General features: G+C 47.5%; 1 protein-coding gene across 2 annotated transcripts in view; it reads left to right on the forward strand.

The window, feature by feature from the left end:
- Positions 1-15,848, forward strand: part of ACSS1 (acyl-CoA synthetase short chain family member 1) — a 38,640-nt gene extending 22,792 nt beyond the window's left edge. Inside the window, exons 9-14 of one of the 2 annotated variants that reach the window (XM_056357093.1) lie at positions 4,130-4,242; positions 5,112-5,238; positions 7,215-7,342; positions 8,782-8,845; positions 9,424-9,542; positions 11,332-15,848. In XM_056357093.1, the coding sequence (XP_056213068.1) occupies positions 4,130-4,242; positions 5,112-5,238; positions 7,215-7,342; positions 8,782-8,845; positions 9,424-9,542; positions 11,332-11,505 (725 nt within the window). In that variant the 3' untranslated portion in view covers positions 11,506-15,848. The remainder of the gene's footprint in view (positions 1-4,129; positions 4,243-5,111; positions 5,239-7,214; positions 7,343-8,781; positions 8,846-9,423; positions 9,543-11,331) is intronic. The other variant, XM_056357094.1, reaches the window with a different exon arrangement.
- Positions 15,849-17,489: the final 1,641 nt, after the last annotated feature.

Below are 17,489 nucleotides of genomic sequence, written 5' to 3' on the forward strand. Positions count from 1 at the left end.
TTTACCCAACTGTACCGACCTTGGTATGGTCTTATCATGAAAAGGCATTTATAGCACCATCCAGCCACAATCTGTACTCAGATGTGCTTTGTTTCCCTCTCCGGGAATGCTTGGAGGAGGATGGAGGGCTAAGCAGCGTAGCCGCAGGGACGCGGCGTGGCTGCTCGGGCGGGCTGGGGGGCTGGCTGGCAGTGGGCCGGGTGCGAAGGGGACGGTGGTGCCACCCGGCTGCCCGGGAGCAGCTTCTCTCAGGAGCAAAGCAGCATGCCATAGCTGCTTTGGCCCTGGACCTTTGATGCCTCAAAAAGGAGCGTGCTTCTGGTTTGGCAGCAGGCTCGGCCCAGCTGTGTGCATCGGTAACGGCTTGTTTTCCATTTACAACCTGCTGGACCAAGAGACCGGCTCTCATAAATCCCCTTCCAGCTGGAGCAGAGCTGGTCCCTGCCTCCTGCCCTCCCTGGCCAGCAGCAGAGGCAGGCCACTGCAGCTCCTTCCCGGCTCCTTCCTCAGCACCTGCTCCTCTCTTCTGGGCACCAGCCTCCAAGAGGTGCTAACGGTGTCCTGCAGTATGTCCTCGGGTCGTGAACCACGGTTTGCCGTGATAGAAAGAGCAATCTAGATAGATAGATAGAGCCATGGACTCTAAGGATGTAGCACAGCTGCTGGCATTCTGCCTTAGCTGAAAAAAAGCCACCCCAACTCTTAAATTTCTAGCTGCCGTTGGGCAGAATATTTATTCTCTTTCCAGTCAATTTTCTTTCTTTCTTTCCTGCTCTTGATTTCATCCTTATTCCTGCTAGCAGGCTCTCTCTTCAAGGATCCCTGTGGCCCATCTCAGTGTGATGAATTAGCTTCTGGCACACAACCAAGTTCCATTTTAATCCAGACCAGACTTGCAGACTCTTTTAATTTCCAGATTTGAAATAAAACAACCTCAGAATTCAGAGCAGCAACGTTAACTACTGTCTACTTTAACTACCGATCTCTTAAACCATCTGCGTTCTCACATGCTGAGCAGAAGGAGAGCTGACTGGCTAGGTCCTATATGCTTTCCTCCTCACTGCTCTGAAATAAAATGCCATGGAGAAGCAGTTGATCACAGTGGTGGAGTTGAGAAGAATCTCTTTTTGCCTCAAAGGTTTTTCATTTGTTTGTCTTCGGTTAACTGGTGCGTGCAGTGTGCATGCAGTGCTTAATGTTTCCTCCAAGGTACAGGGTTAGATCTCTTCATTAAACATCATTTCTCCAGAGTTTTTGGAGCAACAACTGTCAGATGAGGGGTTGAAGAACATTTGCTGGACAGTCTGTAACTGCAGTATTACCTGGAAGCAGGCACTGTTTTGCATAGTTACCAGCTCCTGGAAGCATAATACAATGATAAATATTCATTAAATGGATTTTGTTAGAAAGCAGAATCAATCTTTCTCCACAGCTGATGCTACCAATGAAGAGGAAGCCAAATAAACCTTGGAAATAATATATACACCATTTGAACGTGAAGGGAGCGTGGAAGATCATAGAAACAGTTTGATGGATGTTGCTTGTGGTCCTGTGGTGTCACCTCTCATATAAGATTTCAATATCGCTTGTTAATTGTGCTGTTGTATGCAGTGTCCTCTGTGTTACATTGCTTTCTGAAGCAGCAATGCGTTGCCAGCTAATAAAGGCTGGTAGGCATAAAGATCAGCAAATGGTGATTTAAGAATCCACTTGAAAGTCATTGGATGGGCAGATGAGTGAGATAGCAATTATGAGAAGCAATTTAAGTAGTGTGGTACGTGCAGATGAGGGTGGTGAAAATTCCTGTGGCTCTTACTGTTAAAATATTAGGTAGTGCTGTGCTGTGATCGACAGTAATAGAAACAAAGCTGTGTTGGAGTTTCAGGTGTAGCCCTTCACAGTGCAGAAGAGACACTAGGTATTTTTACTTCTGTCATTGGTTTTGTAAAAAAGGTACAGCTGTGAACAAAAGTGTGGTTTTGAAAGACATCCCTGAACAGGCCCTGGAAGCTTTTGTTGTTGGCATCATCTTACAGCAATTTAGACTGGGCTGGTGCTCCTGAGGTGGATCCCCCCAAAACAGTTGGTCCAGTCTGTCTGTGGCGGTGAGGATAATGGTGGCAGAGCACACACTCGATGCTGCTGCCAGGGGTGACTTACCCAGGGCAGAAGTTAGCCTGTTCTGATGCATCACCCCCCCTGCTCAGACTCTGCTGTCCTTGCTGAAGGATTGCATGGATTTGCACTGTGCTGACAGCACGGGCACAGGCAATGTGGAAGCACAGCTTTTCTTCTGCCAGCTCTGCCTCCAAAGAGACAGACTTCACCAGGGCAGGGTAGAGCCTAGAAGCCTTCCTAGCTGTCATCTGTCAGTGGCTAAAATTGGTACTTTTAAACCAGTTTAAAATAGGTCTTTACCATACAAATAATTGTTAAAGCATGCTTGCCACCATGCAGGTCCCTTTGCATTGTGACTTTACAGCCTGATGTGCAGCTGGCTGCAGGATGTGTAGCATGTGGCAGAACCCATGCTGAAACATGGCTTGCAGCGCTGTATTTGGAATGAGTACTGGCTGAGGAAGAGCAACCCTCAGTTTGATCAGGTTCCCTGCTCTGATGCAGATTCTGTCTGTGCAAACAGAACAGCAGGTGTTTGGGGTGCTTTTTTCTTTTTCTGAAAAATTCAAGGTGATCCTTTCAAAATGAACAGAACCATGTGAAGTGGGTGCATGCCTATCAATGAAATGTGAAATAATTTTATGTGTAAGCCACATGTGAAATTATTTTCTGCAGGTCTGAAGCTTAGGCTTCCTCAAGCAGAGCCTTCCTCATCGCTATGTCAGGGCAGCTGGATGCAAATTCAGGGTCAAATTCAGCAATTTCAACCACTGGTTTCAGTTTTCACAACCTCAGCAAAGCTAGTAGAGGAATGCACTCTCCAAGTGGCAGAACATACCTTTATTTATGGAGCTGTATTTTTAAAGCCTAATGCTCCTTTGGTTTTGTTTCTCTCTTGTGTTTCTGAATTAGTTTTAGAATAGAAAAGATCTGATTACAGTTGGAATCTGATTTAGTGTTCATCCCAGCAGGAATGATAAACGATGATTAAAGGGTTCACTTTTGAATAGAAAATAAGCTCAACCTACCTGTAAGGGTTGCATTAATCTCATACTCTGTAATAATAGTAATTCAGACTCCTGAACTGCTTTTCATGCTACCCTTAGACAGCTGTGAGAACAGCACCGGGAGATAAATCCCCTGACGTGCTTATACTCTCCCTATAAAATCACTTCTGGGGTAGGAATGGGGCTAGTGAGTGCCGCCCGCCAGCAGGTAGCCCTGTTGCGGGGGGCAGCACCTGTAAGGGCGCAGGCACGCGCTGAGGTGCCCGTGTTCGTTGCTGGTGAGTGGCTGGAGAAATGGGTTTGTCTGTGAGCTGACTTGGTGTAGGGAGCAGAGTATGGGGCTGAATCCGTGGGTCTTCCTTGTGCCGGATGGATTTGTCACAGACAGGAGTGGGAAGGCTGTCGACTGCACGTGTTGTGGCTGCTGCTGCAGGGTCCGTGGACCACGTGCTGCAAAGCCAGTGGCTGTAGAGCCCTGTACTGCTCTCCTCTGAGCCTTTGGAGGGCTAAGTTGGACGTCAGCGACCCTGATGCTCTGGGGTGCGGTGAGCTGCTTTTCCCCTGAGGCAGCTGCTGACCACACTCTGGTCTGTCACTGCTGTACACAGGGGGCAGTGATTTTTGCAGCCAGCACTGAATGCAGCATCGTGCAAACAGGGAGTAGGAGTAGCTCTTGATCCAAGCTCACCAAGGGGGGACCTGCCTGCAGCTCTCTGCTCTCTACCTGCTGCAATGTCCTCTGTAGACAGAACAGGCCTTGGTGGTGTCATCCTGGCTTGCCAGATGTTTTTCTGTGTTTAAGCCTTTCTTGTATTCACAAAGAGCTCTTGGTTTATCAGGTTTGTGCTGCTTTCAGCTGGCTGTGCTACTGGTGTGGCATCATTCCTTCCCAGTGGCTTTTTCTTGCAACGTGGCTTCAATATTCTATTCTCTAAATGAGCTGGCATTTGCTTTCATCCAGCATCGGATGGCCCCCACATATTTGTTTTTCATTATTCTTCCAGAAACTGGTGGCATCTGCATTGCCCCACGGCCTTCAGAGGAGAAAGCTGAGATCGTTCCCGCCATGGCTATGAGACCTTTCTTTGGGATTGTGCCCGTGCTGATGGACGCGAATGTGAGTTGAGGCTGTGCTGGGTGCCCAAAAGGGAAGCCAGTGTGTGTTTCTGCCTTATTATCTTTCTGATGGCAGAGGAACAGGATTTGAAAGGATGTTTGTTCCTCCATTAAAATGGTAGAATAGATGAGCAATTTATATATTGAGCGTATCTCAAATGTCCATACAGGTTGCCAGCTGGGCATTGCAAGCTGGCTGCAAATCTCTAGCAGAGTGCTTGCGTTTTCAGCACTGCTTTTATGGTCTTACTGCTTCTGCTTAAGAGCTGCCACCTCTATTTGTGAGAGAAGTCAGAAGTCACAGCTCCTGGGAACCAGGGAGCTGAACCGTTGGAGCAGTGCACACAGCATCCAGTGACATGGCCAGACTGGAGCAGCCAATGGGACTGGTGGGGTTTTCCAAGAGAAGTGCAAGGCATGTCTGCGAGAAACTGGTGCTGGTCTGTGAAGCTCTGCGGAGCGGTCCCCATCTGTGCTACAGTGCTCTGTTAAACAGCAAAGCATGTAATCGCCTCCATATACGGTTTGGTAAAGGAATGTGGCAGTTAACAAAAGTGAAAGTGGAAGGCAGGGGTCCCTGCTAGCGTCATCCCAGGCATCCTTTGGCTGTTCACACCTTTGCTGGTATCACCCTCCAGAGGATCACAGGACTCACTTTTCTTTTATCTGCTGTGCTGCTGGCCTCAAGAGGCGAGGAAGGCATGAAACAGTACATAGCAGCTCCACAGTGGATTTGTCTTCTGTGCCTGTGGTCCTCCACTGACGGTCTGCAGTAGGCAACAAGGTGACTCTGGCCACATCAGTGACAGAAAAGCCACTACTATTCCTTTTTTGTTCACCTGAACCTCCTTCCTGTGCTTGAACCTGCAGGGAAAGGTTATAGAGGGCAATGATGTGTCCGGTGCACTCTGCATTGCCCAGCCATGGCCAGGCATGGCAAGAACAATCTATGGAGATCACCAGCGATTTGTTGATGCCTATTTCAAAGCCTACCCAGGTAAGGAAAGTGCCAAGGGAAGGCAGTTTGCACTGCAGTATAAGCACACTGAATATTTTCAGCAGCAGCACTTTGTGATATTTCTGTACCAGCCAGACCCTGGTTGCTTGGGGTTGTGTGTCACGCGTGTCACAAGCATGCACTAATGGTCTGAGATAGTGTTGCGCTTTCTAGCTGGCAAAAGGGGATGTATTTTTTAAAAAATCGTAATGCCCAAATTTTAAAGGTCCAACTACCTTTTCTTTGGTGCCGTTTATGTCTCACTTGGAAACAGGTATACTGGATGGGAACACGTCATGTTCAGCTGGCTGAACATAAGCCAGCAGCGTGGCCGAGTGGCTGAAAAGGCCTGCTATCAGAAACAGTGTGGCCAGCAGGACCGGGGCAGTGACCGTCCCCCTGTGCTGGGCACCGGTGAGGCTGCACCTCGGATCCTGGGTTCAGCTTTGGGCCCCTCACGGCCAGAGGGAGGTGGTGGATCACCATCCCTGGAAGAGTTCAAAACAAAGTGTAGATGTGGTATGGAGAGGCGTGGTTTAGTGGTGGACTTGGCAGTCCCGGATTAACAGTGGGACTTGATGATGTTAAAGGTCTTTTCCAACCTAAATGATTCTGTGATTCGATGAAAGTACTGTCCGCATCGCTGATGGTTCACAGGCTGTGTTACATCCTTCCTTTGTATAACGTGGTCAAGCTGTATCTGGCAAGTAATTAGAAGTGGCAGGGAAACATTATTTTTTTTGTAGGAGATTGGACAAGACCAATGTCTTCACTCAGGAGCAACTGAAAAGGATTTGAAAGCTACAAGGTAGACAATAATTAGAGACACAGTCCTGCAAATTGTACAAAATGTGTTGGAAAGCAAGAATGGGAAAGTGGTAGAAGAAACTGAATGATCACATGGTCCCTTGTTACTGACTACATGTTCACATCTGAAATCTTGTTGATATTTAGTTGATAGTTGTTTGGTTGATTTGGAAAGGCAGGAGCCATGACTGAAAGTTCTGGCAAGAACCACCTTCAGATTTCACAGCACTAGCTGTCTGGCGCTGCTCAGAACCACCACAGGAACAATTCAGATGTGGACATAGCTTTGATGAAAAGCCAACACAATCTCTGTCACCAGATGTGCTGAGTGACACTGGAGTTTCCTGGAACCACTGGGTTGTCTTCAGTTTCTATCAAATGTTTTAGACCCTCCAAACACTGAGCTTATCAGGGGTGGGGGGGCATTCAGCTAATCTGATGGCAGCATGCCTACCATGCTCGTATGCTGGAGGGGAACTTTTGTCTGGGATCTGAATCTTCGTTAGCCAGGAGGGAAGATGGCTTTTCATCTGTCCCAGTGTAAGTGATTAAAAAAAATTGGCAGTGTTCCCATGCACAGAATGTAATGGAGCTGCTGCCTTTCAGCTGAACAGCGTGTTTTCTACGAGTGCTGAGGTGCAGCTAGCAGCAGACCTGAGTCTGACCAAGTAGCCTATGGCACGATGCCAAAAGGCATTTGAAGGGGTTTTATCTCGGTGCTGTATGCACCGCTGCTGTGCAGCTGGGGGTGTGCAAAGCCTAAGGGGGTCGGAGGGCTCCCCTTGGTTTTGTGAATCCAACAAAGCATCGCTGTGTCGTGTTGCTGGACTTGGTTTCACTACAGGGGCATCAGCCACTGGCTGCTGCTAGTGGCCTGCAGTGGTTTTGCCTTTCTTGGCAGAGCTGTGGGCTGCGCTGTCTTGATGCAGCTCTGGTGCTTACTGGGAGCCGGCACAGCCCAGGCAGAGCAGAGGAAGGCTGGGGTGGCAGAGGGGAGTGAGACATGGTGGTTGGCAGGTCATGCAGCTGCAGGCTTAGGAGGCCCTGCAAGCTGCCTGATCCACCCTGCCCTACTCGCCATTCTAGAGCATCGCCTGTTCTGCATCGCAGCCCAAAGCAACAGGCTGGCGCACTTCCCGCTACTGACCACCCACGTGTCTTTGGTGCAGGTTACTACTTCACAGGGGATGGTGCTTACAGGACCAAGAAAGGCTATTACCAGATAACGGGGCGCATGGATGATGTCATCAACATCAGTGGACACAGGCTTGGGACAGCAGAGATAGAAGATGCAATGGTAAGTTCCAAGCAGGTAGAGGAACCTGGACAGGGCATATCTGTGGGGCAGGGTGGCCCTTTCAAAGAAGCTTTATAAATTTAAACAAGCAGGGAGTCTCTTGCCTGCAAGCCCCTGCCCCTGCATACACATGGCTTGATGCATAATGAATAGCAAAAGTGCAAAAGGAAACAGCTCCCCTATTAAGGAGAAAAGGAGGCAAGTGAGAGAGGAGTCACAGCGTGGGCACTCTCTGCAGTTGAGCTGTCAGAGCTGTTTCAGTGATGTTGTACCGTTGCAGTTGGCATTTTGGATGCTAGTGGAGTTCTAGTGCTGTGCTGGTGGAGGATGCTATGGAATCTCCATAAGGGATTCTTTCTCCTGTTTGTTCCTTCCCCTCTGCTAACACCTAACCTCTCCTTCGCAAATCTGTGCTACTTGCTCATCTGAACTAGCTGAGTATGCCTGAGAATTTGGTAGCGGTGAATGTGAAGCAACCTTGATTCATCTCAGCTGCAAAGCTAGCCTGTCATTTTGAGAGAAAATAATATTATAGCTCAGGGAATTGAAAACAAAAAGTCCTCAGGGCATTTATTTTCAAAGCTTGACATGAATATTTATTTCTATATTATGTGCCTTGCCTGCAAATGGCACTTAAATATAATACTTGATAAACCTGAGCTGTGTTCACATTGCACACAGGATCCTACTTTCTCCTCTGTAATTTTTTTGTTTGGGTGGGTTTCTGATCATAGGCACAGGATCTGGTTCCTCTCCCACTCGTGTATATGTATATGCATATATTTATCTGCTTTAATTGCTCTGTGACGTTTTCTTTCATATTTTAATATAATTTAAGATAGCATAATCCAGTCTTTGTTGTGGGATTCAGATATGCGATTTCTTCCGGTGTGCATGGCCAAATTGTTGTCTTACTGCAGAAGGATGTTAAATTAAACTCTGAAGTGTGACAGAATAAATCACTGTTGTGTAACATAATAATAAAAATACGCATTTGGCAAAACAACCCTTCCCCCCTTCTGGGAAGATGAAGAAGCCTGATTTTTGCTTGTGATTTGGCCACGGACCGTCACCACCTGGGACAGTGGTCATGCACACACAGAGCACAGACAAATAAAGAGGAAGCAGGTTTCCAGCTGGGACAAATTCAGCTCGGTGTGCAGTGGGATTAGCGGGGAACGTGAGAATACTACTTTGTGTGTTTAAAGCAGGGGCGGTCCAGCCCATAAATGCTACTCCCAGAGGTGTGGCTGTGGCCACCAGCTGACCATGCAGCAGGAAGGCAGCACGCACCTTTCCCATTGCGCTTTCAGCAGGATCTGCCAAGGGGAGCCTGAGATAATGGCAAAGTGGTTTTTTCCTAGAGCAACTGGTGCAAACTCTGTAGGGCTTGAAGCAATTGTTACGCTCTTCATGTTTTTCTTTCACTTTTTGTGAAGGCTGATCACCCTGAGGTCCCCGAGACAGCTGTGATTGGGTATCCACACAAGATCAAAGGAGAAGGTATGTGAAAATCGATGCCCTCAGGTGACACCTAGGTACTTTCCTTCGTTTCTAGCCTGGACTGCGTGTTAGGAGGTGCCTAGGGCCATAGGAGGGCAGTTATCCTTAGGCTGGCTGGTGTTGCAGCCCCAAGAGGCAAAGACAGCCGTGGAAATAACTGCACGTTCCGAAGCTGGGTGCAGGTTTTATTCCCTAAACTATTTTCATACATAATGTTTGTATGTGTAGTAGAGCTTCCTTAAAAAGGATCATGCTCGGATATGTCCTTTGACCAGAATGGGAATAGCTGAGTTGTGCTGGCCAGGTTTTCATCCCAGTGGCACTGGTGATTTATGTTGAGTTGCCATTGTTACTGAGATCAGCCTGGTCCATAGATGCCAAGACAAGGCTGGGCCATCATTTGAGGGCTGGAGTCTGATTCCCTTTTGGGAGTTTCTTGGCAGTCTGGTTTTCTTGGCAGTCACTAGGTTGCACACAGGAATGATTTGAAACCTGCCTTGGCAGTTGAATGAGCATCCCTGGTCTTGCCAACCAGGATCTAATATGAGGTGTGTGGCTTCTGCTCCTTTGTCTTCCAGGTGCCTTTGCTTTCATAGTGCTGAAGGAGCAGACAGCTCATATAGAACGTGTCAAAGAAGAGCTCAAAACCATAGTGGCTTCCAAGATAGCAAAATATGCTGTGCCTGACCACATTCTGGTAAGTGGGAGACTGTAACTGGTACCAGGAGCAGGAATGGTCACACAAGCAAGCCTCACCTTCGTGCCCACAGCGCTGCTGTTGTCCCTGTCTGGCAGGAAAACAGAACCAGCTGGAGGAATCCCTAGGTAGGGGAGGGCAGGTGCTGTGGTCTGTGTGTGCTCCTTCTCCATGCTTGAGCATCAGCAGTGACCCAGGGGGCAGCTGGGGTATTACAGCTGCTCCAGCCTGCAGAGCAGCCTTCTCGGTGGGGCTCTTGGTGTGTTTTAATGTTACCCCAAGGCTGCTCCATTTGGGCCAAGCGCTGAGCAACCCTTTAAATGGGATGCACAGAAAGTGTTGAGAGCACCGTGCTTGGTAAGAGCTTGGTAAGGAGGGGAACCCCAGGCCCACCCTGTGCCTCAAGATGCGCTTGATGTCCCTGTTTACTGTGCAGCAGCATTACTGCTCTGTATGGCTCTTGCCCTCAGCTAACCCCTTGCTGAAGCCATGCAGCGCTGTGCAGTGGATTGGATAAAACCCCACCAAACTGTAGAGAAACGTCACGACCTGCAGTGTCGCTGAGAGGCAGAATTATACTTTCCATTGCCCAACTACTTTGTGTTGATAATTAGCATCTACCCTGGATCTCAAAGCACTGGCTGCATCTGTTGTGCAACTGGCAGCTGTCCAGCCTAACCCTGGAAGCACTGATGAACTCCAGGCTCTGTTTCAAGCCTCACCTTCCAACAGCTAGTTGCCTTTGTGTGCCTGGGGAGAATGCACAAAGCTGCCCATTAGCTGCTCCCCAAGGCCTGCCTCCATCCCTTCCATGCTCTGCTTGGAGGCAGTGACCACACCACTTCTTTGAGTGGCTCTGCTTTAGCCACATGCTTGGAAGGTGGACACCAAGCCACAAGTTAGAGAATGCAACAAGAGTAGGCAAGGGTGGCTTGGTCAACTTGGAACGGCCCAGCACATCCTCAGTGGATTGGACTTTCAGGTTTGCAAGGAAACACCTGTTTCCCTGTGTTTGGGGGTAGTCCTGAGAGAAGCCCTACAACTCTTTCCTTGCATGTTAGTTAATGCTTTGGAGTTTTGTAGTCTACTGGCCTGATCATGTAGCAAAATGTGAGACCTGCTAGCATCTCTGGTGCCTGAGAACTTTAGAAACCCCAGGCTGAAGTTTATACTAAAGCCTTTGAATCTGCTGCTAAGTCCTTTGCAAGAAGTGTAGCCAAGGCATTTAACATGCTTCTGGTTATGAAGGCAGGCATTTAGGCTGACAGATATAATTGGGCAGAGAGAAACATCAGGAGACAGGAGTTACTCCTTGAGCAGGAGACCCTGTAGCTGGCGTGCAGTACTGTGTGCTTGATATTCCTGCCCTGTAAAGGGGAATATGTCTGTCTGTTCTGGTAATGTGTTGAGATCAGTGTCATCATCAGTGCCTGAGTTGTCAAGTGTAACTAGCTTTCTAGTTCAATAGTTAACAGCTTATTCAGGACCTGATGTGCCAAAGAGCTGTATGTCCTGCAGCACCCAGCCTGGGGATACACAGCAATGAGTAAATGGGGAACAGAGTCCACTTAAGGAAGAATAAAATCTATAGCGCAAGGGATCGATGCTAGTGACACTAATTTTCTTGAACATAAACTAGTGTGCTGAACGGCCTAGTATTTTCCAGGAGCCTGAAGTGAGCTGTGGCCCTGAGCTAGTGTGCCAGGCTTAGGGCAGTTCAGCCAAGTGTCCTTGTAGTTCCCAGCAGGACCCAGGTTCTAATACAGGTGTGTTTTTCCCTTCTCTGCAGGTGGTGAAACGTCTTCCTAAAACCCGATCAGGGAAGATCATGAGAAGGCTGCTGAGGAAAGTAGTCACTGAACAATCAAGCAACATGGGAGATGTTACCACACTTGATGATCCAAGTGTTGTCAAAGAGATATTGGATGCTTACCAGAAATACAAGGAGAAGAGTTCCTCATAACCAGCTGCTCTGGAATCTCTGTCCTCTGGTAACATGGAAGGTCTCAAATAACCAGGCAAATGACATAGTTCTCTTGGTGTTTTTTTAAAAACTTGGTTCCCTTCTAGGGGAACAAGATTTTACACTCCGCAACATATTTTGAGATGCATAGAGCTAGGAGCAATCTGCAGTTTGGCACAGTCAGTGGGCTCCCTTTCATTGCTTTTAGGGCTGTTGTAGAGCAGCTGTTGGTGGTTTATGTTAGCTATGATGACATTTAATACTAGCTGAAGCAAGATGCGGATGTTAATGTTTCTGATTTTATTGTTATTGTACGGGGAAATGTTTTTATACAACACTTTTGCTGTTTTAAAAGAAGCCCTGGAATACACTTCTTCAGTTTTGCCTTTAGCTTGGATATCTGAGTTCAAGTAGCTGTATTTCACGGCAGCTGTGGTGCCTTCTCAGCAATACTGGGTATTCTATTAGATGTTCCACCTGTGTTATTAGGGAAATGAGAAGGACATGCCTAGTCTGATAATTCTTGCGTTGTTCTAATACCTCCTTCAGCTTTCCTCATAAAGATTTGTTCCTACCCCTATAACTCCTGGGACTTGGCAGAGATGATAAGCCTGTGTCCCTTCATGTCCCACCTAGGCAACCCAGCACTAGCACTTCCAGCTGCAAAACTGAGCCACAGAGCCTACTGCTGGACCTCCTACGTGTCCTCAGTGCATTGCTGGTTGCGTAGGAGGAGTCTGGTCCCATATGTTTTTATTGTGCCTTCAGAAACTGAGATGACTAACTGGGCTTTTAAAGTAGCTGTCCTCTTCCTCATGGGTGATGACAACTGAATCAGTGTTGTCCATTGTGGTTCACTTCTGCCTGTCAGGAGTGGGGGTCTGCAGCTGGTAGATCTCTGCTGCCAGTTGGCGATTTGTGTAGGTGCCTTTGTTCTTGAAGTCTCTGTGAAAAAGGATGATGTTTGCTTGCTGTCTGTCAGAGAAGCGTTGGGAAACAAAATCCTGAAGTGCTCAGCAGAGGTTTGAAGCTGAGACACATGCTGGAGGACTCACTGTGACTTCCCGGGCTGTGTGATTTCTGACCAAGGAATGGTTGGTTTAGCCCACTCCCAAATGACCTGTAATCTTGTTTGCTTCAGCAAAGACAGGCACCCAGTTTGGAGGTAGGTTGGTTCTTGTGTCAGAAGTTATGACTTAATGTTTGTCATTTCAAGTGGGGCCCTCCCACATCTGCCCCCTCCACACGCTGCTGTGCTGATCTTCCAAAGAATTAAGTGCCAGGTGGGTACCCGAAAATTGTGTAAATTCACCAAGAAGAAGGAAGTACCTTTTGGATGCTGTCTGGAAAGTGATAGCAGCATTCCAGACCAGCAGCCTCAGAATAGCAGGGAACAATAGCCTTTGTCTTTCATATGCTTTCAAAACTGCAACTAATATATTCAGTATTTTATCTCTGGACTCATCACGAATACGTTTTGACTGAAGCACTCCTTATATTTGGGCTGTTAGGAAGAACTTGCTGGTAGGTCTCCTGTCCTCCACTATACCACTGAAGGTCATGAAAAAGCCTGTAGGTGCCGAATGCCTTTGAGCCTTCTGCCACTGCAAAATTTGGTTTAAGCTGGCTGAGGGGTTCAGAGTGGTTGGAGGGGCCAACGAGCATGCCAGGAAGGCATGGTGGAGGGACTCCTCCCCTCTCCCTGGGTGCAGAAGCTCAAGGTATGTGCCAGTGTAGCGTGCACTGTGCTGATCCTGGGAGTGTGTGCCACAAGGGCTCAGGCAGAGCTCCTCCATCTTAACCTGCCAAAGTCAAGTGACTGCTAGCCACCGTTCCAGTGCTGTGGCTGGGGTCACGCCATCACATCTTGCAGTCCTGCCTCTGTCTTTCTCAGATGACAATCTACTTATTTTCATGGAACTCTGGGTTTTGGCATGCCAAACCCCTGAGTAATTGGCAGAATTGCCAATTTTTACCCTAGTTTTCCAGGGGTGAGTTATTGCTGAATTTAACAGGAGCAGCACTGCCTTTTCCAGTGGGACCATGTATTGGAAAGACAACCTGTGCACCTAACTGGTGGCAGGAAGGAAATGGCTAGGCTGCCCTGTAGGGCTGGGAGAATAGTGAGTTTTTTGGCCAGCAGAGATGCTGGTACCAAATGGGGAAGAAGGCTGCTCACAGTACGATGTGTTCTTAAAGACAGGCCTGTGTCTTAGAACCCAGAGTTCTTCTGAGTACACTAGCTGCATTTGCTTTTTCTTAAATTTATTTTTTATTTTGTATCTCTCTAGGGACTGGGTAATACAGTAGGGAATACCATGCTTTGTTAAAATTCCCATCCTTCTGACTGCAATCCATTTTTGCTTGAGTTGAGTAGACACCCTGTGGACTTTGTGGGAAGTCAGAGATCCAAAGGTTTCATGGAGTTGATGAAATGTTAATATTTTAGGAGACAACCACTATATATATCCTCTTGTCATTGCAAAAAAAACCCCAAACCTCCAGAAAAAACAAAACCAACCGCCCACCCCCAACTTCCTTAAGTGATTTTCAAGTCGGAAGCCACCAGGAGTTAATGGTTTTGACAGAAAAAAAGTAGACTCCCTTGTTTGAACAAGTTGTCTCCATGTAGTCTGAAATACACTGTGGAGAAAAAAAAAAAAAAGTTTTGAACAAGGTTACACACTTTCCTTTTAGCCAAGAAAGCATTTCCTATACTGTGGATATAGCATTTCCTTGTCCTATTGACGTGAAATTTCCGTGCTAGCGTGTGACCCAGTGGTCACAGACCAATGATCTAATTCATCTGAACTGTCTCACAAAGACTAGCTATATGAGGAACCATGTGCTCTGGTGCATTGAGATGTTCGTCATACAATTCCTCTGCTCAGGGAAAGCGTGAGACAGGCATGCACCCTCACCTGCATCCCTGTTGTCATCATCAGTGCCTGAGTTTAACCTAAACCCCTGGGTTTAGGGACCACAGCTGCCAGTGAGGTTACAGACTGACCAGGTAGCTGTAGCACTCCAATAAATTCAAGGCCATGCCAGCCATGGTGTGGACGGACTGTAGTTAGAAACAAGCTTCATAATGTGAACTTCAGAAGCCTTAGAAGCATCTTTGCTAAAATTGTGTCACCAGCATGTGCAAGGTCAGGGTGCCACATGCCTGCCACCCAGTATCATGATGTCTGCTCTGTTTCTTCCTTGCATGTTTCCACAGCTGAGCTGTGGTCCTTGGGATGTCCATCTGCTCAGAGATGACTTGATACCCCTCAGGGTATTCATAGAGAGCATGTGGCGTGTTCTGTGGTAGACACAGCTCCTGCTGGGTGGCCTCAGCCCCTGCCTCTCCTAGTGAAACTGCACTTCTGCGAGTATACCAGCATCAGCTCTTGGAACTAACACCCCATGCTCAGTTCATCTAATAGCACCCTGAGGCTGGTAGAAACAGAGCTAGGCAGAGCTTGGAAGTGGTACTTCTTACAAAAAAGAATACTACTGCACTTCACTGGGTAGGCTACTCATAGAAGGCTTTGCCAAACATGGAATTTTTCAGCCAGAGAAGTCCCCTTTTCTTCTTTTCCCCCGTGATCTCTGCTAACCACAGTGGTTGCATTTGCAGTGCAAGCCTGAGATGAGCTTTGTATTTTTGTTGTTTCCTGGACGTCAGGAATATCAGCACTGGTGCGTGGTGACAGTACTTTCTGTTTCACATGCAGCACCTGCCCCAGGCTTGTGGTTCAGGTGAGTTTAGCCTGCGGAACTGGCACCGATGTCCTCAGTTCTTGAAATGCTAGGAAGGAGGTAGCTTGTGAAAGACCCCAGGTCTGCAGGCTGAAGAGCTGATCTTCACTAATCAGTGAAGGCGGTAATGATATATGGAATTCTTAGAGTGGGGCCATGGGACAGACTTGGAGGCAATTGCTTTGTTTGGAGAAGCAGAGCTGTTGAATTCTTCTACACCTTTGTGTGTCCATGAGTAACGTGTGGGTTATTTGCCAGATCGCCTTTGTAGCTTTGTTAAAAGAGATCCAATTTTTCCTATTGCCGTTTGTTGCAAAGAGCACGTGCTTGCTTTTTTTCCCCTACTCTGTTTTGCCAGTGAGACCCAGCCATGGTGCCTTTTCCCCCACTGGAGACACAGACCATGATTTTCTTAATTTTAGAAAGGGAAGATCTGTCTTTGTAGAGGTGTGTGTTGTACAGTCTAATGTTAAGCCTTTAATTTCATTTTGTTTTCTTGTAATCATGCTTTAAACACATTTATTGTCCTTGACCAAAACCAATTTCTTCAGTGATCTCTGTATTCCTATTTTCATTAAAGGAAGTGTCTTTCTCTGTGTGATGGGTTAGCTGTGTATTGTGGGTGCCTGCCCTCCATCCCCTAAAGCGTCTGGGACTTTTTCAGTTCTTTGGACTTGCTTCTGCCTGTCCTGGTTATTTTAGTCTGTCAGCACAGACCAAAGGAAAGCAAAAGGGGTTTGAGATCAGGATGAATCATCGTGTGGCCCAAATTGCTGTTTTGCTTTACTGCTTTTCTCTAAGCAGTAGCTCACAGGAAATGAGTTGCTGCCAGAAAACTGCCACTGCAAAACAACACAAAAAGTTGAAGAACTAGCATTGCAGTGTCAGTAAACTGCATGTCTTGTGTAAATCCTGAGGTCCTACTGCTCAACACTCGTATTCAAGGATCGCCTTCTCCAAGCTCAGCAGCGATGCATCCCAACAAAGATGAAGCTGGGCAAAAATTCCAGGAGGCCTGCGTGGATGAACAAGGAGCTCCTGGACAAAATAAAACACAAAAAGGAAGCCTACAGGGGGTGGAAGCAAGGGCAAGTAGGCTTGAAAAATACAGAGAAACTGTCCAAGCAGCCAGGGATCGGGTTAGGAAAGCCCTGATAGAATTAAATCTGGCCAGGGATATCAAGGGCAACAAGAAAAGCTTCTACAGGTACATTAGTGATAAAAGGAAGACTAGGGAAAATGTGGGCCCTCTCCAGAAGGGAACAGGAGACCTGGTTACCTGAATGTGGAGAAGGCTGAGGTACTCAAAGACTTCTCGCTATGGTCTTTATGGGCAGATGCTACAGCCACACTGCCCAAGTTGCAGAAGGCAACGGCAGTGACTGGGAGAATGAAGAACTGCCTACGGTAGGAGATCAGGTTTGAGGCAGTCTAAGGAATCTGAAGGTGCACAAGTCCATGGGACCTGATGGGATGCATCTGTGGGTCCTGAGGTAACCGGTGGATTAAGTGACTAAGCCACTGTCCATCATATTTGAGAAGCTGTGGCAGCCTGGGTGAAGTTGCCATGGACTGGAAAAGGGAAAACTTAACTCCCATTTTTGAAAAGGGAAATAAGGTGGACCTGGGGAAATACAAGCCAGTCAGTCTCACCCTGGCAAGATCATGGAGCAGATCCTCCTGGAAGCTTGCTAAGGCACATGAAAATAAGGTGATTGGTGACAGCCAACAGGGCTTCACTAAGGGCAAATCATGCCTGACAAATTTGGTGGCCATTTATGATGGGGTTACAGTGTTGGTGGATCCATGGAAGAGTGACTGACGTCATCTACCTGGACTTGTGCAAAACTTTTGATGCTGTCCCTCATAACATCCTTGTCTCTAAACTGGAGAGACATGAATTTGATAGGTAGATGACTGGGTGGATAAGGAATTGGCTGGGTGATTGCACTTGATGAGTTGTGGTCAACAGCTGAATGTCCAGGTGGAGACTGGTGATAAGTGATGTTCCTTAGGTGTCTCTACTGGGAGCAGTGCTGTTCAACATCTTTGTTGGTGACATGGACAATGAGATCAAGTGCACTCCCAGCAAGTTTGTTGACAACACCAAGCTGTGTGGTGCAGTTGATATGCTGGAGGGAAGGGATGCTGTCCAGAGGGACCTGGACAGGCTTGTGAGGTGGGCCTGTGTGAACCTCTATGAAGTTCAGCAAGGCCAAATGCAAGGTCCTGCACGT

This window comes from Falco biarmicus, chromosome 12, assembly GCF_023638135.1.
Source record: "Falco biarmicus isolate bFalBia1 chromosome 12, bFalBia1.pri, whole genome shotgun sequence".
NCBI classification, from domain to species: Eukaryota; Metazoa; Chordata; class Aves; order Falconiformes; family Falconidae; genus Falco; species Falco biarmicus.